Source organism: Tamandua tetradactyla, chromosome 3, assembly GCF_023851605.1.
Source record: "Tamandua tetradactyla isolate mTamTet1 chromosome 3, mTamTet1.pri, whole genome shotgun sequence".
NCBI lineage: Eukaryota > Metazoa > Chordata > Mammalia > Pilosa > Myrmecophagidae > Tamandua > Tamandua tetradactyla.
In genome coordinates, this window is record NC_135329.1 from 47,793,515 (window position 1) to 47,820,418 (window position 26,904).

At 39.3% G+C, this 26,904-nt stretch overlaps 1 protein-coding gene across 7 annotated transcripts in view; it reads right to left on the minus strand.

The window, feature by feature from the left end:
* EIPR1 (EARP complex and GARP complex interacting protein 1) overlaps positions 1–26,904 on the minus strand; it is a 242,379-nt gene that overhangs the window by 150,946 nt on the left and 64,529 nt on the right. For 2 of the 7 annotated variants that reach the window (XM_077153076.1, XM_077153075.1), the window contains exon 3: positions 5,219–5,336. The exons of the other annotated variants lie outside the window; for them this stretch is intronic. In XM_077153076.1, the coding sequence (XP_077009191.1) occupies positions 5,219–5,336 (118 nt within the window). The remainder of the gene's footprint in view (positions 1–5,218; positions 5,337–26,904) is intronic. 7 annotated transcript variants of the gene reach the window in all.

Below are 26,904 nucleotides of genomic sequence, written 5' to 3' on the forward strand. Positions count from 1 at the left end.
CCCCTTCCTCTTCTAAACTCTTATTAAACTTTCTCTCTCCAATGGCATTGTCAAATCACTTTTTTCCTCTTATTTTGGCTATTTCAGTAGAATTTCTCTTTCCTTTACTGGATGATAATTCCCTTGAAGGCTGTATCTGAACCTAGTTAATTTTCATAATCCTTAGTGCCCAGAACAGTGCCTAATATAGGAGACTCTAAATAATTATTTGTTGAAGGACCTGAGGAAAGAGAAAGACTCTGAACAGGCTGCAAGCCAAGCAAAGACCAGCCAAATGCAAAGATGACAATGATCATTTAAGATGGTCCCAAACTCTGCTAACAGCATCCATTTTCCTGGCAATCCCATCTTTCTTCTTCTTTCTCCCTCCCCCCAACCCAAAGGGACTCTCAGCCAGCTGGGAATTGACTGATAACTGATCCCTGCCAGGGTGCAAACCGAGAATAGCTTCAGGTAGGCTAAGGAGGGGACACAGAGACCCTTTGCTTTTTTAATTTTCCAGGATATTTCCTTTCAAGGATATTGTGTTAGTTAGATTCAGTTGTCAACTTGGCCAGGTGAGCATACCTAGTCTTGTTGCTGCAGACATAAGCCAATGGTACGTGAACCTCATCTATTGCTAATTACATCTGCAGTTGGCTAGGAGGCATGTCTGCTGCAATGAGTGACATTTGACTTAATTGGCTGGTGCTTAAATGAGAGATTGCAACATAGCACTGCTAAGCAGCTCAGCATTCCTCATCTCAGCACTTGCAGCTCAGCCCAGGCCTTTGGAGATGCAGAAAGAAGTTACCCCGGGGAAAGTTGTTGGAACCCAGGGGCCTGGAGAGAAGACCAGCATAGACCATCTTGTGCCTTCCACGTAAGAAAGAACCTCAGTGGAAAGTTAGCTGCCTTTCCTCTGAAGAACCAACAAAATAAATCTCCTTTTATTAAAAGCCAATCCATCTCTGGTGTGTTGCATTCTGGCAGCTAGCAAACTAGAACAGATTTGGTACCAGAAGTGGGGTGCTGCTGCAGTTTGCAAATACCAGACCTGCTGGAATGGTGTTTTGGATGGCTAAGGGGAAGACTTTGGAGGAACTGTGAAGAGATTGATGACAAAGTCCTGGAGTGTTTGAAGAGACTGTTGGTGTAAATGGAACTACTACTAATCTTGACAAAGGAGGACACAAAAGGGGAAAAAATGGAGTTTGCAGAGTGAGAACCATGGAAGCTCGGGTCTGAAGCCAAGAAACCTCGGCCAGGAGAGTGGACCCACCCATATACAGGGAGAGGGTGAGTTTACCCTGAAGGGCGAGGATGAGTCTCCCCTCTCATTGCAGTGGAATAGTTGTGCAGCCTGGGGCCTTGGAAAAGGCGTAGCACACTCCTTGGGGGACTGGGAGAGCCTGGCTGCCACCATGTGGAGGGGTTGAGCGTGTGCCCCAGAAACGGCAGAGAGCCCAGGGGTGGCCCTGATGCCTGTAGAGAGTGGAGCCCAGAGGTGGTTTCCTCGATGCTCCCTGAGGTTGATTTGGAAAGAGGTGGGCCACTGCATAGGCCCTCGGAAAGGGTGGGACTGCAACTTTCTAAAGCTGAAGGATGAATGACTTTCAGACTTTGAAATCCCACGGCGCTTGCCCTGTAGGTTTTACATCTGTGTTTCTTCCAATTTCTCCCTATGGAAATGAAAACCTATATCCTGTGAATATCCTCCTTTGCATCTTGGCACCAGACAACTAGTTTTGAGATTCACAGGTCCACAGCAAGAAGAGAAGTTTTTGCACCTGTTTAAGGTGATGCTTGAAGTTGCCAAGTTGACAAGGGGTGGACATGTGTTAGTTAGATTCAGTTGTCAACTTGGCCAGGTGAGCATACCTAGTCTTGTTGCTGCGGACATAAGCCAATGGTACGTGAACCTCATCTGTTGCTAATTACAGCTGCAGTCAGCTAGGAGGTGTGTCTGCTGCAATGAGTGACATTTGACTTAATTGGCTGGTGCTTAAATGAGAGATCGCAAAGTAGCACAGCTAAGCAGCTCGGCATTCCTCATCTCAGCACTTGCAGCTCAGCCCAGGCCTTTGGAGATGTAGAAAGAAGTTACCCCGGGGAAAGTTGTTGGAACCCAGGGGCCTGGAGAAAAGACCAGAAGAGACCATCTTGTGCCTTCCACGTAAGAAAGAACTTTAGTGGAAAGTTAGCTGCCTTTCCTCTGAAGAACCAACAAAATAAATCCCCTTTTATTAAAAGCCAATCCATCTCTGGTGTGTTGCATTTCGGCAGCTAGCAAACTAGAACAGATATGTACCTAAGGATTCAGGGAAAGATGTTTAATGGGGACATTTCAGGTTTCTAGACCGACAACAAAAAAGCACTGAGGGGCAGTGGGCCCTTCCCTTGCATGTCAAATTTCACCACCTAACTCGTCACCCACCCCATCCACTTGTCTTGTGAGAATTGTGATCAGAAGGTAGTGAAACTTGTTGGTTTTCGCTGCATATTCAGACCTAAACAACACGGGTCCTGTTTTAAATCTCAATTGGAATAAGTTAGATAGCAATGTAGAGCCATGAATGATTTATTCACTTGCTTATTCCATGTCATATGTACTAAAGTATGTTTATTTTTAAAATAATGTATGCATTACTATGCACATTCTTAGTCCTTTTGAAAATACTGGCACACAAATCTAACATTGTTACTTTTTAGACTAATCGTAATCTTTAACTTTGATTTATTAAAATCCCTCTGGGGAAAGAAACTGGGGGTTTGGTGGGTAGAGTTGGAAGAGAGATTTAATTTTCACTATATATCCTTTTGTGCTGTTTGAGTGAATTAAACAGTGCATATGGGAGAAGCAGCCAACCCAGGCTCTGAGATGAGACTTCCCAAAGGAGGGGACGTCCTGGCTGAGACAGGAAGAAAGAATAAGGCAGCTTATCTTTTACTGTTCTCTGAGAATAAATGTGAAGTGGGGAAAGATTTCATTGGTTATTTTATCTATTTTTTAGTATCCCCAGGCTTTAGAAAGTTCTAGATGCTTCAAGTTCTTTTCCTACCTTTGTCTGTAGCACAGGTACACCTCAGACTGACCCTAGCTGCCAGCCTGATTCTAGACCGGATGAGTGTCTAAGCCTTACACTTGAGGTATACCCTCTAAATCTGGGTTACCAGATATAAAAAAATATATATCCTGCATGGGACATATGTAAGTTACTGGTTATTCATGTGAAATTCTAATTTATTAGGTGTCCTGTATTTCTATCTGACAGCCCTACTTTCCTTGTAGACTTTCCATTTTAGCTTTACAACCTGTAAGGAAAGTATGGTAAATATATCACCCCAAATGGAGGCTCAGAGACCCAACGAGGTGAGATGACAATCTTTAAGCATGGACTCAACAAGTGGTAGAACAAGGATAAAGGCTGAGGGCTAACTAGTGATCCTTTCCCTACATGTCTAATACAAGGTAAAGGGGAGAGGTGAGAGTATTAAATATGTGAAGAACGAGATTAGGCATTAGAACCTGAAATTCAGAGGTGCTAGCATATCCAAGAATATCAATTAGTTGCATCTCCCTAACCCATATTATGGATATCCCTTTCTAACATGAAAAAGTTAGAACAGGCATAACCCAAATACCTCTAAAGAGTGGGAGAAGGATCAAAGAAAAGAGAGTAGTTATAACAGAGAAGACAGGATTTAACAAATGAGTATGACAGCTGAATCATTCATTATATTGACATTTCTTTCAGTCTCCAGTATCTTGGAGAGCTAGAAGGTAAAACCTTAATTGTGGAACTGTAACCCATACCAAACTCTGAAATCTGTTCTATAATATATGCATTGTTACAATGTACTTTGAAATTTATTGCTTTTTTGTATATATGTAATACAACAAAAAATGTTTAAAAAAAAGAAAGAAAAGATTTGATCCCTGAAAGATGAAATCGATTTGAGTAGACAGAGATTTGGAGGAAGAATGTTTAAAGTTACGAGATCAGCATGAAAAGATGCCCAAGAATCATAAAAGCAGAAGGAGGAATTCAAGGAATGTATATGGTGAGGTAGCTGATGGGGTCTGAGCCCTAGGGCTGTGGAGAGACAGGGCAGGAAATGAAGACGGAAAGGTAGTTTTGGGCGAGCTCACAGAAAAAGGGGAACGACACAGAGCAAGTCTTCACATGGCATGGCATTTAATATTCACTGTAATCCCAGAGTGTATTATTGCCATTTTAACAGATACAAATTGAGGCTTAGAGAAGTTCAATAAATTGTTCAAGGCCACAGAGTTATAAATGTCACAGCCAGAATAAAAATCCCCATTTGCCTAAACTTAAAGCTAGCTCTTTCCAATATGTCATACATACAATAAGCAGTTTGGGCTTTATGGTACAGCTAACGGGAAGGCATTGCTAGCTTCTGAGGAGGACAGGTGAGTAGCTGAATCTGTGTTTTAGGAAAATCAGTTGTGGGGTCAAATTGTAAAAGCTGAGGTAAGAAACCCCAGGCCAAAGCTGGGGCCTGAGCAGGAGGAGAGAAAGGAGAAAATGGGCTCCTGAGGGGAGTGAGAGAGGGGGAGGGAAAGTCACAAAGGATCCATTATATGCTTAGACCCTGGGGTCTTAATTAGCAATGGGCCACAAATCACCCTTGGGGCTGCATCCGTCCTTCAGTCAGACTAGGGGAGAGGGGAAGGACCCTTCCACAGCAGTCACAGCCAAAGGGTCGCCCTCAAAACTGTGGACCTGGGTCAATCGCCCTAAGACACATACATGACCTAGAAAGGCTCTGCTGATGAATCCCTTATTCATCTCAGACGGCACAGCCTGAGGAGGTGGCACAGTTCACACAAAAAGCCCTCAAACGGCTTCTGGAGGGCAAGCTCTGACCATGAGAATTAGGTAATGCAGAGCATATACACAAGCTGTATTTCACCTGGACCCGGTGCTTTGTCAGCTTTTCATTGTTCTAATTTCCTGAGAACTCCGCTCTGTCATGATCTACAGTCTTTCTGACATTTCACCTCCCTCTCTCGAAAAATTTATCCCAGTCCTAATGTGGGATGCTCTCTCACAAAAGCAAGGAACGAGATTGATTCAGGCTGCGGGGATATCACCTGCCACTCGTTCAACCTTTCATGGATTTGCTGAATGAGTTAAGTAAGCAGTCAATTATGCAGCAGAAGACTTTTTTAAAATCCTACGTGATTAATCCTTTAGCCACATCTTTTTACCTTTATTCTCCATCAGGGGTTTACATTTATTATTTTGAAGGACACAATCCGTCTTTTGCTTTTCCTGAAATGTTACCAGCATATTGAGGCTTCTCTTATTCTCCATATTTCTTAGAGCCTTTAAAAAAAAAACAAACAAACTATTTTTGCATAGTTTTATGTCTGGTGAAACACAGGACCGCAAAATAACACTGAAGAACACTGACAAGCAGAACAGAAGCAAAGAGAAGGTAATCTTACCCCTTGAGTCCAGCAAATATTCTTAGTCAAGGGCTTCACAAGGGTCTTTAATGGCCTCCCTGCCCCCGGCTGGCCTGTAACCTTTTGCCCTCATTGCCCTGCTCTACAATCTCAGCGGTCTGCTGAAAACACAAATCTGATCATGAAACTTCCCTGAACCTGTGGCTCGGATGTGTCATTCCAATAACCTTCAAAATACACTCCAATCTACTGTTTTAATCACTTCTCACCTCTCCCAGCCTCAAATCTTAACTGCAGATGCTCTACTCTCTGCCTGAAATGCTCCTTCGCCCTTCTCTGCCTGCAACTCCTACTCATTCTTAGGACCCAGCTCATACGTACCTGAGCTGTGACCCAGGCAAAGAGCTGCCTCCGCTGGGTTATGAACTCATCGCTTATACAGCACATTTGTGCTGCTTTTACTTTAGGTGTCTCCCCACCCCCCCACCCCCACCACACAAACACACACACACATACATACACACATACACACTACTGCCACCTCACTGACCAGTTCAAGGGCAAGAATGATGTCTTATTTATCTCTGAGTCCCCAGCACCTGCCACAGCACACTAAGGATACACAGGATATAGACTAATAAATGAACACATGAACGAACATTCCAAGCCTCTTGTTTACCATTTTAATTTTTTAACAACAGCTTACCAGCTCAGCTTAGGCGTTTAAGTTACATACTTAAAATTAAAATTCATATGACACAATCAGACTGCCATTATACCCAATTTTGCAAATTCATAAATATTTGGACAGAATCCTGCCTTTCAGCCTATTCACACATCAGAGTCACCCGTTTCATGGTTTTAACTACATCCCTCAAGCTAACTGCTTTTCAAGTTCAGCTAAGTTGTTCCACCTTAGTGCTCATTTTCCATGAGGAAACATTTTGGATTATGATTTTTTTTTCTCCCAGAAGAACTACTGTGGAGATAACCTCACGAAAAGAAGCACAAAGCTTCCTGCAAAAAGAGATGTTGTGCAGTCAAGCAGGTTCCCTCATTGGCCAGCTGACTTGGTCCGCATCTCTCCTATCCACACCAAACTTCTTGCCACATTCCAAACACAGTCTTACCATGAGCAACTCAAAATGCCCTGGCCAAATATTCCATGGGCCTTCGAGGTCTCACCAATAGCCAAAAACACAAAAGCTCAACAAGTGCACATTGACGACCAAAACCGTGCTGATTGACAAACAGAATGGATCATGAAACAACAGGAATAAATTAAGGGATGACAGAGAAGATTACTAACATTTGGTATGAAAACCCAACCAAGACATAATACTCTCCCCAAAACTCTCACACAAATAAGTGAATTAAAGAATACACGACTGGGCCACGGTGGCTCAGCAGGCAAGAATGCTTGCCTGCCATGCCAGAGGACCCGGGTTCGATTCCCGGTGCCTGCCTATGTCAAAAAAAAGAATACACGACTAAGCACCTCTGTGTAAGGACGCACAGCACTTTATGATAAGGAAGCAGGCTAAAACCCCAACATCTTGATGCTGGGTCCTATCTTCACAAAGCTATGGCAGTAAACGGCTCCCTTTCCGCAGCTCCCCAAATAAAGAATTACTGGTGCACTGGGAGAGGGTAGGGGCAAGGGCAAAAAAGCAAATCACCAAGCTGTGGAAGAACAGAGCAAATAACACATCTGGAATTGAGGAAGAAATTCAGCATGGTGCTTTTTTTTAGTCTTACTGGAAAAAGTAATTCTAATTGGGTTTTGTCTAAGGACTCCCTCGTGGACTGAAACCTGGAAAAAGGACCCATAAACAAAGGACATTGATAAATGACATAATATTAAGTTGTGAGGAGGTGTCCAGTGGGGTGCTCTGGGGATCAAGTCTTATTTAACATCTTCATTAGTGATCTGGAAGGAGCAGTAAACAGCACATTAATTAAATTTCCAGATGATACTAAATTTAAAGGTGCTACGGAAAGTCAATGAGGACAGAGAAATGATACAAAGGGGATCCAAACAGGTTAGTTAAGAGTGTTAAGAAATAATACAGAATTCAATCGCAAAAAAGAGAAGTTAATTAAACTTGCCTTATATTCTGGAACTCCATCTAATTTCTGAGACTACAGTAAAGGATAATGTAGGGTCCCTTGTTAGGGTTTCTATTCAAGCCCTCAATATCCAAAAGCAGTAATCTAATAGATTCGGAAATGTTCAAAAGATGCCTGGCAATCGTAATTCTCATCACTTGCTATTCAATACTTAGAAACCAAAAGAGGTTCTAGTAACAAGGTATACCTCAATCCTCAAACTTGCATTCCACACTCAGGAAGGATGCTTGTCTATATAAATAAACACCTTTGAGTTCATTTGTGATTCATACAACCCAATTTGGAAAGATAGGAAGTCTGTTAATAGGATGTTTACAAAGAGAATCACGGAACTCTTTATCTAAAGGAATAATGCCAAAGGATTCTATTACATCCAAAAAAGAGAAGAGAAGAAATTAAATTTTAAACATGGTGTTTATATGTGTGTATGTGTTTTAACTTAAAAACTCGAGGGCAGAATACTTAGGACCCTTGGGATTTACCCAAGCAAGAAATATTTGGGTCTATAAAAGTTAATTATATTTTTAAGAAAAGGGAACATATGTTAAAGACCTTTGATCTCACTAACCTCTAAATTCCAATACTGGAATATCATTACAAGCCATTTTCATTTCAAAACATATTTTACTTGGTGTGGTGTGAAAATTAAAGACGGGCTGGCAGTGTCAAGAGGCTTTTACATTAAATATTTGAATGGGGGGGGTGGATTCTGATGGAAGCATCTTATAAAATAAAATAACAATGCAATGCCAGTGAAACTCCTGCTGAAGAGCTCTTTTGGAGATTCACCAAAAATTCTCTTGAGAATAATTTCTTGATTTCTTTCTCCTTTCAAGGTCCTATTTGTTGGTACTGGGATCATGAGAAAATATAACTCTTTCCTTTCCTAGCATAATATCTTTATCCTGAAAAAAAGAAAGTATTCAATCTTTCAATATCTACACAGAAAATGTAAAAAATTTTAACCAGAGACTTATAGCCAGTATGCTTTAGAATAACCAAATTCTATATATAGAAAAGCACATTCCTGGTTTCTTTTTCTTCTTTAATTAAATATACCACTTGACAATGATTTCTAATTTTCCTCCCTGCTTTTCATTAACTCCATTCTTTCAAAGGAATCACAATCATTTTATCTAAGAATTTTTGTTTCATAAAGAGGGACCTTAAAATAATTCTTTTCCAGAGAAAATCCACTTCTTTCCTTAGCTTATTTCCATAAGGCAAAGTAACCACTTAAATTCATAAATGCATTTTTATTTGGTGCAGAGATAAATGGGAAATGGTGGCTGTAAACAAAAATAGATTCAGATCCACTGATAGACTTTTTTGTTATAATCAGAAAATCTTAGAATTTTTAAGCTACAAGTAATCTTAGGAATCATCTAATTCAGTACCTTCTTCATTCTACAGGTAAATAAAATAAAATCCTGAGAAAACTTTAAAAAACGGCACACCCAGAGCCAGAAGAGTATCATTCATTTAGAAACTCATTAGAACAAGTTCCCCGACTTGTTCCACTGAGATGGAAGAGCCTTTCCATGAACAGAAGCTACTACAGCTCATTCCCTGGCTTCACAGAAGAATTTCCACAAAGTCTTGCCACTTTATCCTGGGCCATATTTCATGGAGTACTCACATAAGCTCAACAAATATTGATTCACTTTTTAAAAATTAAATATTCTAACAACTAATTATTGGCTGTATCTGTATCCCTGAGAGTCAGCAGATTCACCATCCTCATTTTACAGGAAGATGTCCAAAGAGACTGTTGCAGTTCAGGGCACAGTGGAACCAAGTGAGTCGGGATCCTGAATCCACTCTTGAGGAGATTAGAACATGCCTCTCCCCTTTCATAGCTTCCTTTCGTGGACTGGCATAGATTCCAGACTGTTTTCACAACACCATAAGGGTTTTGAAGGAGTGTTTAAACTGCATTGACAAAATAGGCTAACCGTTGGCTTTGTATCTCATGTCTGCTGCCTCCTGAGATTTGGGTTCCTGGAGTTTTGCATCACGTCCTTTCACCTTTTCATCCTGAACACTCAGCATTACGTCTTATTCACAATTAATTCAAATATACATATATATTTTATGGAATGAGGATTAATGTCTAAAGCTGGATATAGAAAAGGGCCTTACCATAACCTAGGTTGACTTTCTCTTTTTTTTGCAAATGACAAAAACAAAGACCTAGAAAATTTAAGCATCGAAGGTCATTAAGTTTGGGCACAATCACAGGTGAAACGCATCTCCTAAATCCAAATCTAATAGTCTTTCTTACTCAGCATTTATTTTTCGATATGCTAAATTGCAATGCAACCTTAGGATAAATTGGATCAGAACAGCCCTTCTAATTGTGTATCTAACCTCTGTTGAATGGATAGGCTATACTGCACAAGTAAGAGCACAGCCTGGAGCCAAACTCCAGGGCCCAAATATCAAATCTACCCTGTCCCACTAGACAGGTTTCCCTGAGAAAGTCACTCACCCTTACTGTGCCTCAGTTTCTTCCTTCAATAAATTTGGAATTTAATGAACTAATGTACATAAAGTATTTAAAATAGGGGTCTGACACATAGTAGGCACTCAGAGTATTAACCTCTATTATTTTTGTAATTGCTGATAAAGGCAGGGATAATTTGGCTATAATGACTTCCATTAGCATAATACAAGTCATCACTGTCACACCACACAAAATATATCAACTAAAGCCCATATAATCTCTGGCTCTTTCCAGGGATTTAGAAATTGTTAGATAAACTAATTTAGACCACAGTTCCTTTCCATGTTTAAAAAAAATACTGAAACCTAGCCACAGAATACCATAAATAATCCGTCAGAATGACAAAATTTCCATTCCATAATTGTAAGCACTCAATACAGGCATGTCAGAAAGCTTGGAATTAAAAGTTTTAGGCATAAGAAATGCCACCCTGGGTTAGACCAGGGATCCATCCACTCAGGTACTACGTCTCTGACAGAGGCACCAAAAGCTATATTTTTGTACTGACGTCAACCTCCAAAGGTTGGGAAACTCACCCCAATATCCCTGATTTCCCTTAACAGCCCATTATAGATCTGACATCCATGAATTTACTTAAATTCTTCCTTAATCTATTTATATTTCCAGTCTATTTCATCTTTGAGGGTAAAGAGGTCTGTAAATTTACTCCAAGCTCCAAACTCAATATTTTCTTAATGCTGGCATGAGCTTCTTGGAGTCTCAAGGATGTGATCCCAGGTGTGGTGAATGAGTCAATGCTCACCATGCCTTGACCTTCATGGATTGGGCTCACTATAATCATATCACCTTCATGATGACAGATGTCTTCTGTTAAAATTCATCCTTATAGAGAAGAGAGGTACCACATAGGAGTTAGTTTGGAGATCTACAAGGGCACAGTAACTGAACAAGCTGCCTGGGTTTGAATCCCAACTCCACCACTTGTAAAACAGAGCAAGTCATTTAACCTTTATAAACCTCGGTTTGCTCACTTACAACATGGGGATAGATGACAGTACCTACTCTTGGTTTTTCTGGGAAGATTAAATGAAACAATCTACCTAAGGAGCTCAGCACAATAGGAAAAGCTCAACATATGTTAGCTGCTGCCAAGTTTGCTATCGATGCTGTTTTGTTAATGACACACAGGAAGTTCTGACCTGAAAGATCTCACAGATTTGGAATCAAGGCATAAATATGCCAGAAAATTAACTTAACAGCACTAGCATTAAAACAATGACAGGAAAGAACAATGATGCAAGAATTACAATTGTACTGAATACTACAAATTTCTAAACATTTCACAGGTATGCTCTTACTTTGAATTCTATGATGGTAAAATAATCAAAGCAGACATAATTAGTCCCATTTTATAGGTGAGAAAATTGAGGCTCAGAGACAGTAACTAGTCTAAAAGTATTGAATTAGCAAGGGGTAAAGTGGAAACCAGACACTGGTCCTGACTCTTCTAGCCCACTATCCTTCTCATTATGGCTTGCTCCCTTTTAGGACATGATCAATTGCCACATGAAGGAGACACACAGTACGTGTTTCGAGATAAACATCATTATCACTGTAGCTATTCTTGGGAAGTCTTCTTGAGGTATAGTGACCAAAAATGCAGATATTATTTCAGGATGTTTAAATGCAGACATTATTTCAGGATGTTTACACTAAGTCTTGGAGCACGGGACAGGTGATCCTTTGTTTCAAATATTCTTCCTCTAGGATGGAATTTGCGGGCCTTGGACATAAACATTTTTACACAACTGTTTGCAACTTCTCTAAGATTCTTTTCTTGGGTTATAACTCAAAGCTCATAGCAAGTGTATATTTCATGGAAGTCTCTTGCTAAATCCATTAAGTTATACTTGCCAATGGTGACCCTCACCCATTAATTATTAGTCCATTCACACATTCATCTACCAATATTCTCTGAGGGCTTATTGTCCTCTGAATATTGTTCTGGTATTACTTCTCCATGAAGACCTCCATGGCTTCCTCACTGCTACAACTTATCAACTCCTCTTATATCTCCACTGAAACCTGTAATGACCTCTGAGCACCCTTGATTATAATATGATACTATGGCCCACAAGAAGATTTTCTTTGGGTTTAATTAGACAATCAGTCTCATGAGACTCTCACAGGTCACATTTGGCACCTGTCAACTCAGAAGTGCACAGGGCAGCAGAGTAGCATTGGACATTTCCTCTTCTGAAGGAGCCCACATAGCTCCCAGTATTTATCCTCTTTGGCTCCGCTGATGACATCTCAGGTGTAAGAACAGATTCACATCATCAGGCCAGTGTGGGAATCATCTCGGTTTAAAAAGCTCACGTTTCATGAAAAAGTTAGAATGGGAATAGCCCAAATACTCCTAAAGAGCGGGAGAAAGATCAAATGTGATGGAGTTATATAGAGAAGGTAGGGTTTAACAAACGAGTATGATTGTCGAATCATTATACCAATATTTTTTATAGTCCCCAGTACCTTAGAACAGCTAGAAATAAAAAACAAAGACTGTGGAATTGTAACCCATACCAAACTCTGAAATCTATTCTACAATTAATTGTTGCGATGTACTTTGAAATTTATTGCTTTTGTGTATATATATATTGTATAAAGAGAAGGAGGAATATAACAGAGAAGATAGGATTTAAAAATGAGTATGACAGCTAAATCATTATATTGATATTTCTGGTGGTCTCCAGTGTCTGGGAGCAGCCAGAAGAAAAAATGAAAAATCATGGTACTGTAACCCATAATAAAACTTTAAAATGTATTCTATAATTACTTACTAAAATGTACTTGGAGACTTCCGGGTCAAGACAGCGGCTTAACAACATGCGCGTTTTAGTTCGTCCTCCAGAACAACTACTAAATAACCAGAAACAGTACAGAACAGCTCCTGGGGCCACGTCAGTGACCAGACACACAGCATACCCCAGTCTGGAACAGCTGGACCGGCTGCGAGCAACCCCCCCTCCCCCGAACCATGAGTTCCCAAAGCTGCAGTGGCCAGCGCCCCTCCCCTACAGGCCGCTTCCCAGAGGGGAAAGGAAAGGACTTTACCAGCAGCAGGGACTGGGCACAATCAAATGCCAATTGTGGAACTAATTAACAAATTCTGACTACTAAAACTAGGCCCCCAGCTTAGGTGAACCTGATCAAAGTGGAGGTTGCTCACTTTTGCCCCGGCGCCAAGGGGGCAGGACTGACAGAAAAGGGGGGGAAAAAAAAGAAGGAAACAGAGGTTTCTGTGGCTGTGTATCTACAAAGGCTTGACTGCCTCTGGATAAAGTGGCAGGACTTTTCAGGCTGCAACTGCCTCAGGCATAGGCAGAAGTGAGCTCTTTGGGGGGCTTGTCTGGAGCCTGTGCCTTCCCCAGGGGAGGGGTGAAGCCCAACTCAGGTGGAATCCCCCCATCAAGGAATTCAGACACCAGGACTTGGTAATTTGAAGCCATTAAAACCAGCCTACAACCTCTCCCCTGTCTCCACTACTCCCCCAGCAGGGAGAGTCTGCCAAAGTTAAAGGTCCCGCATCATCTTATGCTGGTGGGACCTGCAGTCAGACAAGTGCGACATACTGGGCAGGATAAGAAAAACAGAGTCCAGAGACTTCACAGGAAAGTCTTTCAACCTGCTGGGTCTCACCCTCAGGGAAAACCAACGCAGGTGACTCTATCCCCTGATAGGAGGCCAGTTTGGTCTAGGAAAATCTGGCAGGGGTATATAATATCTAAATAGACCCTCCTAAGTGTGTGTGTGGAGGGGGGGGGCGGGAAAGCACCACACAAGCAGGGCAAGAAACAAGAACTGAAAAATTCTCTTCTGTTAAACAAAACTTAAGCTAAAGGTCCACATAAAGCTGAATGGAATGTCAAAGAACAGACAGACAACAAATTCATCCAGCAAGAAAACCCTAGATAAAAGAAGTGAAAGCAATCTCCACAATAAACTAATTAAGGTAATTAAATGCCTAGACGCCAGCAAAAAATAACAAATCACACTAGGAAACTTGAAGATATGGCCCAGTCAAAGGAACAAACCAACAACTCAAATGACATACAGGAGCTAAAACAATTAATTCAGAATGTACGAACAGACATGGAAAACCTCATCAAAAACCAAATCAATGAATTGAGGGAGGATATAAAGAAGGCAAGGAAAGAACAAAAAGAAGAAACTGAAAGTCTGAAAAAACAAATCACTAACTTATGGGAATGAAAGACACAGTAGAAGAGATGAAAAAAACAGTGGAAACCTACAATGGTAGATTTCGAGAGACAGAATATAGGATTTCAAAACTGGAGGGAGGAACATCTGAAATCTGACAAGAAACAGAAACTATAGGGAAAAAAATGGGAAAATATGAGCACGGAATCAGGGAATTAAAAAACAATATGAAGCGCATGAACATACATGTTGTGGATGTCCCAGAAGGAGAGGAGAAGGGAAAAGGAGGAGAAAAACTAATGGAGGAAATTATCACTGAAAATTTCCCAACTCTTATGAAAGACTTAAAATTGCAGATCCAAGAAGTGCAGTGTACCCCAAAGAGAATAGATCCAAATAGGCATACTCCAAGACATTTAATAACCAGGATGTCAGAGGTCAAAGAGAAAGAGAGGATCTTGAAAGCAGAAAGAGAAAAGCAATCCATCACATACAAGGGAAACCCAATAAGACTATGCGCAGATCTCTCAGCAGAAACCATGGAGGCAAGAAGACAATGGGATAATATATTTAAATTATTAAAAGAGAAAAACTGCCAACCAAGAATTCTATATTCAGCAAAACTGTCCTTCAAAAATGAGGGAGAAATTAAAACATTTTCAGACAAAAAATCACTGAGAGAATTTGTGACCAAGAGACCAGCTCTGCAGAAATACTAAAGGGAATACTAGAGACAGATACGAAGACAGAAGAGAGAGGTGTGGAGCAGAGTGTAGAAAGGAAGACTATGAGTAAAGGTAAAAAGAAGGAAAATTAGATATGACATATAAAATCCAGAAGACAAAATAGTAGAAGAAAGTACTACTCATGCAGTAATAACACTAAATGGTAATGGATTAAACTCTCCAATCAAAAGACATAGTCTGGCAGAATGGATTAAAAAACAGGACCCATCTATATGCTGTCTCTACTCAAAGGACACAAGGCCAAGGACACAAATGGGCATTTACACACAATGTTTATAGCAGCATTATTAACAACTACCAAGAGATGGAAACAGCCAAAATGTCCATCAACAGAGTTGGCTAAACAAACTGTGACATTTACATAAGATGGAATATTATGCAGCTGTAAGACAGAATAAAGTTATGAAGTATGTAACAACATGAATGGACCTTAAGGACATTATGCTGAGTGTGATTAGCCAGAAACAAAAGGACAAATACTGTATGGTCTCACTGATATGAACTGACATTAGTGAATAAACTTGGAATATTTCCTTGGTAACAGAGATCATCAGGGATAGAAATAGGGTGAGATATTGGGTAACTGGAGCTGAAGGGATACAGATTGTGCAATAGGACTGAATATAAAAACTCAGAAATGGACAGCACAATACTACCTAACTGTAATGTAATTATATTAAAACACTGAGTGAAGCTGCATGTGAGAATGATAGAGGGAGGAGGGCTGGGGACATAAATGAAATCAGAAAGAAAGATAGATGGTAAAGATCGAGATGGTATAATCTAGGAGTGCCTAGAGTGTATAATAATAGTGAAATGTACAATGTACAAATTTTAAAAATGTTTTGGCATGAGGAAGAACAAAGGAATGTCATTATTGCAGGGTGCTGAAAATAGATGATAATTAATACTTTAAAATGTCACCTTATGTGTGAGACTAAAGCAAAAAATGTTTATTTGTTACAAAATTTAGATTTTGACTAGAGCATTTCCTAATATAACTCATGTAGATAGTTTGATTGAATGTTATAAGTACTTAGAATCTCAGGTAGGACATGAGATTTTGTTGGTTTGTCCAGAGTGATGCCCCTATGAATCCCAGAGTGATTTGATCAGTGACTGGAAAAGTATTTGCAGGCCCCCTTCAGGGAACGGTGAGAGTGGGGAGAAATTCAACTTCCCCAAGTTGAATTCTTGATATTCTCACAGGCAGTGTACAACCGAAGCTATAGGCTGAGCCCCCAGTCTTGGGGTTTGTTCATATGAAACTTAACCCCACAAAGGATAGGTCAAGTCTACTTGAAATTTAGGCATTTAGAGTCATCCCCAGGGGAGCCTCTTTTGTTGCTCAGATGTGGCCTCTCTCTCCAGCCAACATGACAAGCAGTCTCACCACCCTCCCCCTCTCTGCGTGGGACATGACTCCCAGGGGTGTGGACCTTCCTGGCAACGTGGGAAGGAGATCCCAGAATGGGCTGAGACTCGGCATCAAGGGACTGAGAAAAACCCTAGAATGAGCTGAGAATTAACATCAAGGGATTGAGAGAACCTTCTCGACCAAAGGGGGAAGAGTGAAATGAGACAAAGTGTCAATGGCTGAGAGATTCCAAACAGAGTTGAGAGGTTATCCTGGAGGTTGTTCTTATGCATTAAGTAGATATCACCTTGTTGTTCAAGATGTAGCAGAGAGGCTGGAGGGAACTGCCTGAAAGTGTAGAGCTGTGTTCCAGTAGCCATGTTTCTTGATGATGATTGAACAATGATATAGCTTTCACAATGAGACTCTGTGAATGTGAAAACCTTGTGTCTGATGCTCCTTTTAGCTACTATATCAACAGAAGAGTAGAACATATGGAATAAAAATAAATAATAGGGGGAACAAATGTTAAAATAAATTTAGTTTGAAATGCTAGTGGTAAATGAAAGCAAGGGGTAAGGGGTATGGTATGTATAATCTTTTTTTTCTCTGTTATCGTTTTATTTCTTTTTCTGTTGTCTTTTTATTTCTTTTTCTAAATTGATGCATATGTTCTAAGAAATGATGAATATGCAACTATGTGATGATATTAAGAATTACTGATTGTATATGTAGAATGGAATGATATCTTAATGTTTTGTTTGTTAATTTCTTTTAATTAATAAAAAAAGTTAAAAAAAATGTACTTGGAATTTTTTTGCTTTTTTGTATATATTTCACGTTAAAAAAAAACCCTCATGTTTCACTACTTAAAAAGCAAAGCTTTTATATGTTATAGTATACAATGAAATAAAGTTAAAAATAAATAAACAAAAGCATAACTTCCAGGTTCCTACAAGGGGCAGGACCAGTTACAAGAATGATCCCATTCAAGGAAGCCAAAGAATGGCCCACAGTATTTATAGATCATTTACAGTTTCCCTGAGTTCAGATGCAATTTACCAATCACAGGTGGTTTTTTTTTTTTTTTTTTTTTACTTACAAGCAATATTGCCTAGTAACATATTACCCTTAACTGGTTCCCAGGGCAAGAGAGCTAGAAAGTTAACCAAAGGTCAAACTCTCCTGCAGAAAAGGGAAGGTAACAGAAGTCAATACAAAAGACTTGAGCTCAAGGCTCACTTGAAAATCCAGGATGTTAAGAACACCCCAGGCATCACCTTGGATCCCAAATATGGGAGTAGCAAATCATTCTCTGACCTTAACTAGGCTGAATATGCCATCATGTCTCATTCTCATAGGTCAGGATTGGTAGATTAATCTGCAGACAGTCGGAATTCTCCAGCTGGAGAGAGAGGCCGAGATACGGAGAGACTGAATCTGAAGATAAGAGCATCATCCTATCAAGTTTTGGCCCCTGGAAAGGCAAATGTTATGCAAGAACCTGGGGAGGGCCACCATGTATCTGAGGGATGCCCAGTGCAATGGCCTGTTTCATCACCAGATCATTCTTAATTTACACTTGAAGTTTTCCAGTGCACATCCCTCGTTCTACTTCCATTCTCCCCACCCCCACCCCAAATCCCTTAGAACAGTGCTTTCATTTTCTTCTCTGAACTACACCAACGACACAGAAGGAAGAAAAGGTATGAAGGAATGTGAATGCACTTTATAAACTGTTAAATGTTTGAATAACAGGATCTGGGGACACTATCTAAAGGGGCCCTCAGCAAGCTTCATCTTTTATTTATGAAATTCATGCAAATCTTGCATTCTACTTCATAATATATCTACATTCATTTCAGGCTATAAATAATGCGGCCATTACTTAAAATGAAATAAAACTGACACTATAGAAAGGCATACAACAATTATCCTGTGGCTTCAAGCACCCCTAGCACACAGCCACCTACTGCCAAAGATGTTGTGCCCCAATTTAAGAAATACCAATTGTTAAAGGGAAGGCTTTAAGAAATGACCATCTAAGGCTTTTGTAATGACACAACACTTGTGTATCAGAGGGCTTCTTCTTTTTTTTAATTAGAAAAGTTGTGCTTTTACAGAAAAATCATGCATAAAATATGGAGTTTCCAAATTACCTACCCCTAAAATTAACACCTTGCATTAGTGTGGTACATCTGTTACACCTAATGAAAACACATTCTTATAATCATTCTAATTGTACTATTAACTAAGGTCCATGGTTTATCTTAGGTGTTCCCTATACAAAACCTGCTTGTACTGTACAATCTTGTCGATTTTATATATATATATATTATACATATATATGCTGTATATATGCTTTAATCTAATAACATATATACAACCTAAACCAGAGGGCTTCTATGGTTGCTGCTTGATAAAACAGAGAATGTCATAGCTGCTGTGATGGCTACATACCTTCTACCTAAAGCTTTTTTGCTCAAAACAATCTATACCATGTTTATCATATATATCATATACTCAGGACACCGAGAATCTCCTACTATTCATTACTGTTAGTATAGCTCTTTATAACCTTATATTTGGAGAGTATATAATTATAACTTTAAAATAAATAATCTCAAAACAGCACGGTGTTTATCTCATTAAAAAAAATAATAATGGTTTTATTATTTAAATTGTTCCCATTTTACAGATAAAGAACCCAGAGGTTACTCAATTGGTCTAGGGATCACACAGCTAAACAGCAGAGGGAAAATGAGAATTCAAGTTTATAGCTATCAATCCTGGTGTTCTTTCCCCCACTTCCCTGGTATCACTAACAAACAGCCACCACTCTTTGTCTCTGTTGTCTTCTGTTCCCATTTTAATTCCCAAAAAGGTTGAGAGAAATATTTGAAAAAAATAACTAGGAACAATTTAACAAAAGCAAATCAATCACTTTATATTCAGTGTCCTTTTCAAAATTTTTAATGTATTATTTTACATTTGATCTTACTAATTTGCAAAGTGGCTCTGTGAGATATATAAAGTAGTTAGCATGTCTAGTTTATCATGGAGAAGATCACAACAAAGAATGGTTAAGAAACCTGCTGTGGGACACTTCTGTCCCCCCATTTCTAGTACAGTGCTCTTTCCTTAGAGTACACATAGTAAGATTAATTCAGTCGTTCAGAAATCATCTTTTCTTATGTTTCCTCAGTACATCTTAGTGGCATTGCCTGTAAGAAAAATCCACCATATCTTTTTATCTCACTGACACTGTTATTCTAAAATTGTTCAAATTAGTCAATTCAATTAACAAGTATTTTCTGGGTAGTTATTAGGTAGCTATATCATTTATCATATAAACTAGGACACTTTAAGAAAAGCAAGCAAACCAGGACATAAGAGGTGCTTTGCAAGGCACTCCTAAGATAAATTATGCACATTCCAAAGTCCTCCAGGAGTGTCTGGTCCAGTAAGAAAGAAGACACACGAACTTAGAAATTAAAACACCTTATGTCAAGTGTTATAAGAAGCACTGATATGGGAGCATGAGAAGAGAGTAACAACTTCATCAGGAGGTTAGGGTAGGAGAGTTAGAGAAGGCTTTCAGGAGGAAGTGATAGCTGTGCTCTATGTTTAAGGATAAATAAGAGTTCACAGTGTATGGATAAGAGGGAAAGCAGAGAAGAAGAATAAACATATAAAAAAGCAGAGAGGCATGAAAAATCATGCTTAGGAAACTGCAGGTATTTTAGTGCTATTGGAATTGGTCTCATATTTCAGACCTTGAAGGGTCAACCTTCTCTGTGCTCACAACCCTGCCATGCTCAACTACATTTAGCAGAAAATAAGCAAGTCTGGACATCACTGATATGTCTCTTCTGTAAATAGCACTTTCACCTAGGCTACACCATCTCTATTTCTTGCTGATCATATGGGGCATCTACCATTCTCAAATTATTTCAGGTGTACTAGTCTTGCTTCTTCCACCAGATCATAAGGTCCTCAAAGGCTTATAAGTGGCCTTCCTGTTGGTCTAAGGTTCAGGAGGAAATAAACTAAATTCAGTACTTTCTACTCCAGAGAAACCCACTAACTGCCAAAGTAGAAACATCAATCTAATTTTTATCACCTTAGTTAGGTTTCAAGGACTTAGTCCAATTCTGTGAATGTGTTTTTCAAACAAGGTTATTTCTGTCTGTGAAAATATTTACAGAAATGCCTGAGAAGTGGATGAAAACTTTTAAAAATGCATGCTCTGGTATAATGAATCAGATGTAGGACACGGACAACTGGGATACAACGAAAGAAAGAAAGAAGATGGGAATAATCTGAAAAGGGATTTAGAGAACACAAGGTGGGCTGCTGGTGCCCTCTGTTGACTTGAAGGCATGTTGCCATGACTGAATAATTCAGCAAAGGAGAGCTGGGATCATGATGGAAAATGAAGTGAGCAATATACAAAAATGCAGACCCACTTTAATGCAAAAAAAGAAAAGAAACTTAAAGCATCAAAAGCATTATTTCCTAAAATTTTAACTATTAATGTTTACCTGAAACATTCATTTTTTTCTCAAAGAACCTTAAGAAAACTTTGTATAAGAACAAGAATATGGATATAGGAAACAAAATGATATAGAAAGGCTTAAAATCTAATAGAAGCTCCTTTTGAAGTAGAAAATAAAGTGACGAGGGAGGTAAATGTAAATATTTGGCAGCTCCAAAGACGGACACTATTATTAAAAATACAGCTGCCATCATTTCCTTTGAGCAAAACTAGGATTTTTCCAGGATGCACCTTATACAACCTTTCAGAGGGACATTTCACATCCAGAATTGGAGGCTTTACTGTGACTTGTAATAAGTGTAGGCCAGTCTCCTTGTAGTGAGATGCCCTCCTTTCACCAGACCCCTTTCCGTGTCCTGTTAGCAATTTGCTTTCTCATTTTAGTGACTGTCAAGATCTCTACATTTAGTGCCTAAGTTTGTATAGCATTGTTGAGGTATCTTCTAGACTGGGCACATCCCCTCATTTTGCTTTTAGAGTGATGCCTTTTTTGCAAAATTATCTGAAAGAAAAGTTAGAGTTTTAAAAAATCTTCATCCACCTAGAAAAAGTTCTCAAAGAGTTTATGGTACCTACATTTTCCACTACCACTGTGATTCTAAGAACATGTTTTTCACAAGCATCACAGGTAATAGGTAAAAGATCAATGGCAGTTATAAATCCCTATCAATAAGCCACATTTTCTGGCTGTCACTTGTTTCTTGCATGAGTAGAGATTTAAGCTATGATAGATAGGCATATAGTTTTATCTGAAAAGAGTTGGAATTTTTAGGTTACTTTAACCTACTACAAATTTTATATCATTATCTAAGACAGTGTGATGAGAACGTAACTCTGCAAGCAGTTGTTTTTGTTTTTGTTTTGTTTTTTGCCTGACAGTAGTAACTACTTATGTTGTGCAAGGGGGATTTAATACCGCTTTTATTTACTGTCTCCCTAAGTAGAAAATAAAATGTATAGAGGGAGATTTTTCTCACATGTGTATTTATTAAAAACATGTGAGTGGACTTCCAGGAAGATGGCTGACTAGAGAGTAGCTCGAGATTGCCCTGCTACATGGAAAAGTTAGAGAAGGGACAGAAGGGCGACTGAGACGGCAATTTGGGAGTGTGGCTGACTTGGGAGAGCCTTCAGCACCACATGTGGCAGCCTGGTTGCAGAGGCCAAGGAAGTGAGAGGCAGAAAGCTGGAGTCTGGCGCGGAGGCCCGGAGCCCACAGGAGTACATGGATGGGAAAACGGAACTAGGAAGTAAGCCCAGGCCACGTTCCTTGGGCGCATTACCCTCACCAGCACAGCCACATGACTGGCAAATCATCCCACACCCCACACACCTGAACCCCGTCACCTGCTACCATTCCCTGCGCTCCCACCCCATAAGGCCCCAGTGCACGTACCTGCCTCACACCCCCATCCCAAGTACAGCCCAACCCAGCACTCCTGTACCCTCCCGACACTACCTCCCTCTCCCTGTTCCCTACAGACTGTTGCCAGCACAGAAAGGTTGTGGGTACTAACCTCCATACCTAGGCTACGACCCACCACTGCCCATAGTGTCGCACAGTCTCACCCCACCCTCCCTGAGCTCAGTGCATCTGTTTACAGCACTCCCAGGCCCATGCATGCGCGTGGGCCCCAATCATGTCATTCAGCTCTGGGAACCACACTTTACAGTAGTCCTAGAACTGCACATGCACACGGCCCTCAGCCTCACTTCCCAGCTCTGAGAAAGTGCCGACCTGCACAGCCGGGTCACATCTGCCCTCAATCCACAAAGGCATAATGCCGACCTGATGCCACAGCTCTACACATGTGCACAACACCCCAGTGTCTTAGAACAGAGCAGCCCAGGGTTAGGCCCCCCAGACCAGTGCACCCACCCACAAAGCTACATCTTCCCTGGCCACCTACGCTCACAAGCATTGACGTAACATCCCCAACCTGTGCCGTGAAACAAATCACCATACTGAGTGCTCCACCCCATGCCCTGCTCCCTTCTATACAACCATCCTGCAAACACAAGGCCTTAGACTACTGAAAGAAATCAACTCCCAAAGTACACCAATCAAGATATTTATATGCAACGAAGGCTGCAGAAGATCACTAAGCATATCACAATGCAGACAGATATAGCCCTACCTAATGACCAAATTCAAACACCAGAGGAGACACAGACATTAGAACAACTAATCAAAGATGTTCATACAACTCTACTTAATTAAATAAGTGGGATAGCAAATGACATAAAGGAGATCAAGAAGAAAGCAGAAGAGCACAAAGAGGAATTTGAAAGAATAAATAGAAAAATAACAGAAATCACTGAGATTAAAGACTCTGTTGTCCAAATAAAAAAACATACTAGAGGCACACGACACCAGATTTGAAGAGACAGAACAAAGAATAAGTGATATAGAGGACAGGATAATTAACTTCAAAGACTCAAAACAGCAAATGGTAAAAAAGATGGAAAAAATTGAACGGGAACTCAGGGAAATGATAGACAAAACAAAACATACAAATATAAGAATCATGGATGTCCCAGAAGGAGAAGAGAGGAGTAAAGGACTAGGAAGAGCAGTTGAGGATATAATGGGAGAAAACTTCCAAACCCTCATGAAGGACATGGATATTCAAGTCAAAGAAGCTCAAAGAACTCCAAACAGAATGAATCCAAATAGGCCTTCCCCAAGGCACATACTAATCAGTCTGCAAATGCTGAAGAGAAGCAGAAAATCCTGAAAGCAGCAAGAGAAAACAATCTACTACATACAAGGGAAATCAAATAAGGCTGAGTTCAGACTACTCAACTAGCACCCTGGAGGCGAAAAGGAGTGGTATGATATAGTCAAGATCCTGAAAGAGAAAGACTTTCAGCAAGAATTCTGTACCCAGACAAACTGTCCTTCAAAATTAAGGGAGAGATTAAAGTTTTCACAGACAAAGAAGTCCTAAAAGAATCTGTCAAGAGACCAGCCCTACAAGAAATATTAAAAGGAGTTCTGCCAGCTGACAAAAAAATACAGGAGAGGGAGGCCTGGAGGAGGAACAGAATTGAAAAGTACCACTAAGGGTAATTTAAAGAATACAAAGAGAAAGAGGGAAAAGAATATATAGATCAAAATAAATAAATAAATAAAAAAAGAATATATAGATCTGACAAATAAAATTAAAAAGATAAGATAGTGGAATCAAGAAACGCCTTTTCAGTAACAACTTTGAGTGTTAACAGACTAAATTGACAATTAAAAGATACAGATTGGCAAAATGGACTAAGAAACATAATCCAGCTATATGCTGCTTACAAGAGACGCATCTTAGGCACAAAGACACAAACAGACTGAAAGTGAAAGTATGGAAAAATATTTTCTATGCAAGTTGTAAACCAAAAGAAAGCAGGAGTAGCTATACTAATATCAGACAAAATAGACTTTAAATGTAAAAAGATAAGACTCAAAGAAGGACACTATATACTAATTAAAGGGTCAATCCACCAAGAAGATATAACAATCATAAATGTTTATATTCCCAATCAAGGAGCACCAAAGTACATGAGACAAGACATTGGCAAAACTGAAGGGAGCGATAGATGTTTCAACAATAATAGTAGGAGACTTCAATACACCACTTTCCTTTCTAGAAAGAACAATCAGACAGAAGATCAACAAGGAAATAGAGAAGTTAAGTAACTTAAAAAATGGATTAGACCTAACAGACATATACAGGTCGCTGCACCCCAAAGCACAAGGTTATACATTCTTCTCTGGTGCTCACAGAACATTCTCTAGGTTAGATCACATGCTGGGGCACAAAACAAGCCTTTATAAATTTAAAAATACTGAAATTATTCAAAGCACTTTCTCTGATCACAATGGGATGAAGCTGGAACTCAATAACCACCAAAGAATGAGAACATTCACCAATATATGGATATTAAATAATACATTATTAAACAACCACTGCATCAAAGAAGAAATTACTAGAGAAATCAGCAGCTATCTGGAGATGAATAAGAAAAAAGAGAATACAACTTATAAGAACTTATGGGATGCAGCAAAGGCTGCGCTGAGCGGGAAATTTATGGCCTTAAATGCCTATATTATAAAAACAAGAAAGACCAAAAATCAAGGACTTAACAGCAAACCTGGAGGAACTTGAGAAAGAACAGCAAACTAATCCCAAAGCAAATAGGAGAGGAGAAATAACCAAGATTAAAGCAGAGATGAATGAATGGGAGAACAAAAGAACAATAGAAAGAATCAATAAAACCAAAAGTTGGTTCTTTGAGAAAATCAATAAAATTAATGAGCCACTAGCAAGACTAACAAAGAAAAAAAGAGAGAGGGTGCAAATAAACAAAATCAGAAATGAGAAGGGATGTGTTACCACAGATCCTGAAGAAGTAAAAGAAATCATAAGAGGATACTATGAACAACTATATGCCAACAAACTAGACAACTAAGACGAAATGGAAAAATTCCTGGAGACACACAAACAAGTTACACTGGCTCAGGAAGAAACAGAAGATCTCAACAAACTAATCACAAGTAGAGAGATTCAATCAGTCATCAAAAATCTACCTACAAAGAAAAGCCCAGGGCCAGATGGCTTCATGGGAATTTTATCAAACATTCCAGAAAGAACTAAAGCTGATCCTGCTTAAACTTCTCAAAAAAAATTGAGGAAAAATGAACTCTACCTAACTCATTTTATGAGGTTAATATCATTTTAATACCAAAACCAGGTAAAGATGCTATAAGAAAGGAAAATTACAGGACAATCTCCCTAATGAACATAGATGCAAAAATTCTCAATAAAATATTAGCAAATCGAATACAACAGCAAATTAAAAGAATTATACACCATGGCCAAGTGGGGTTTATACCAGGAATGCAAGGATGGTTCAACTCAAGAAAATCAATTAATGTAATATAGCATATTAACAAATCAAAAGGGAAAAATCACATGATCATCTTGATTGATGCTGAAAAAAGGCATTTGACAAAATTCAGCATCTTTTTCTGATAAAAACAATGCAAAAGATAGGAATCAAAGGTAACTACCTCAATATGATAAAGGGAATATATGAAAAACCTATAGTCAGCATTGTACTCAATGGAGGGAGACTGAAAGCCTTTCCCCTAAGATCAGGTACAAGACAAGGATGCCCACTGTCACCACTATTATTCAACATTGTGCTACAAGTTCTAGCTAGAGTAATCAGGCAGGACAAAGAAATAAAAGGTATCCAAATTGGAAAGGAAGAAGTAAAACTCTCATTATTTGCAGATCCTATGATACTATACTTGGAAGATCCTGAGAAATCTACAGCAAAGTTACTTGAGCTAATAAACAAACTCAGCAAGGTGGCAGGATATAAAATTAATCTGCAAAAATCAGTAACATTTCTATACACAAACAATGACCTAGCTGAGGAGTCAGTTAAGGAAAAAATTCCATTCAAAATAGCAACTAAAAAAAAAAATAGCAACTAAAAGAATCAAATACTTAGGAATGAACTTAACTAGGGATGTAAAGGATTTGTACACAGAAAACTACATAACATTGCTAAAAAAAATCAAAGGAGATCTAACTAGGTGGAAAGACATTCCCTGCTCAAGGATAGGAAGGCTAAATATAGTTAAGATGTCAATTCTCCCCAAATTGATCTACAGATTCAACACAGTATCAGTCACAATTCCAACAACCTATTTTGAAGATTTGGAAAAGCTAACTACCAAATTCATCTGGAAAAGAAAGAGACCCAAAGAACTAAAAGCATTCTAAAATAGAAGAATGAAGTAGGAGGATTAACACTCCTTGACTTTAAAACCTATTATAAAGCCACAGTGGTCAAAACAGCATGGTACTGGCATGAAGACAGAAGCACCGACCAATGGAATCGAATCAAGAGTGCAGAAACAGACCACCAAATCTATGGTCAACTGAGTTTTTACAATGCCCCCAAATCCTCTGAACTAGGACAAACAGTCTTTTCAATGATCAGGCA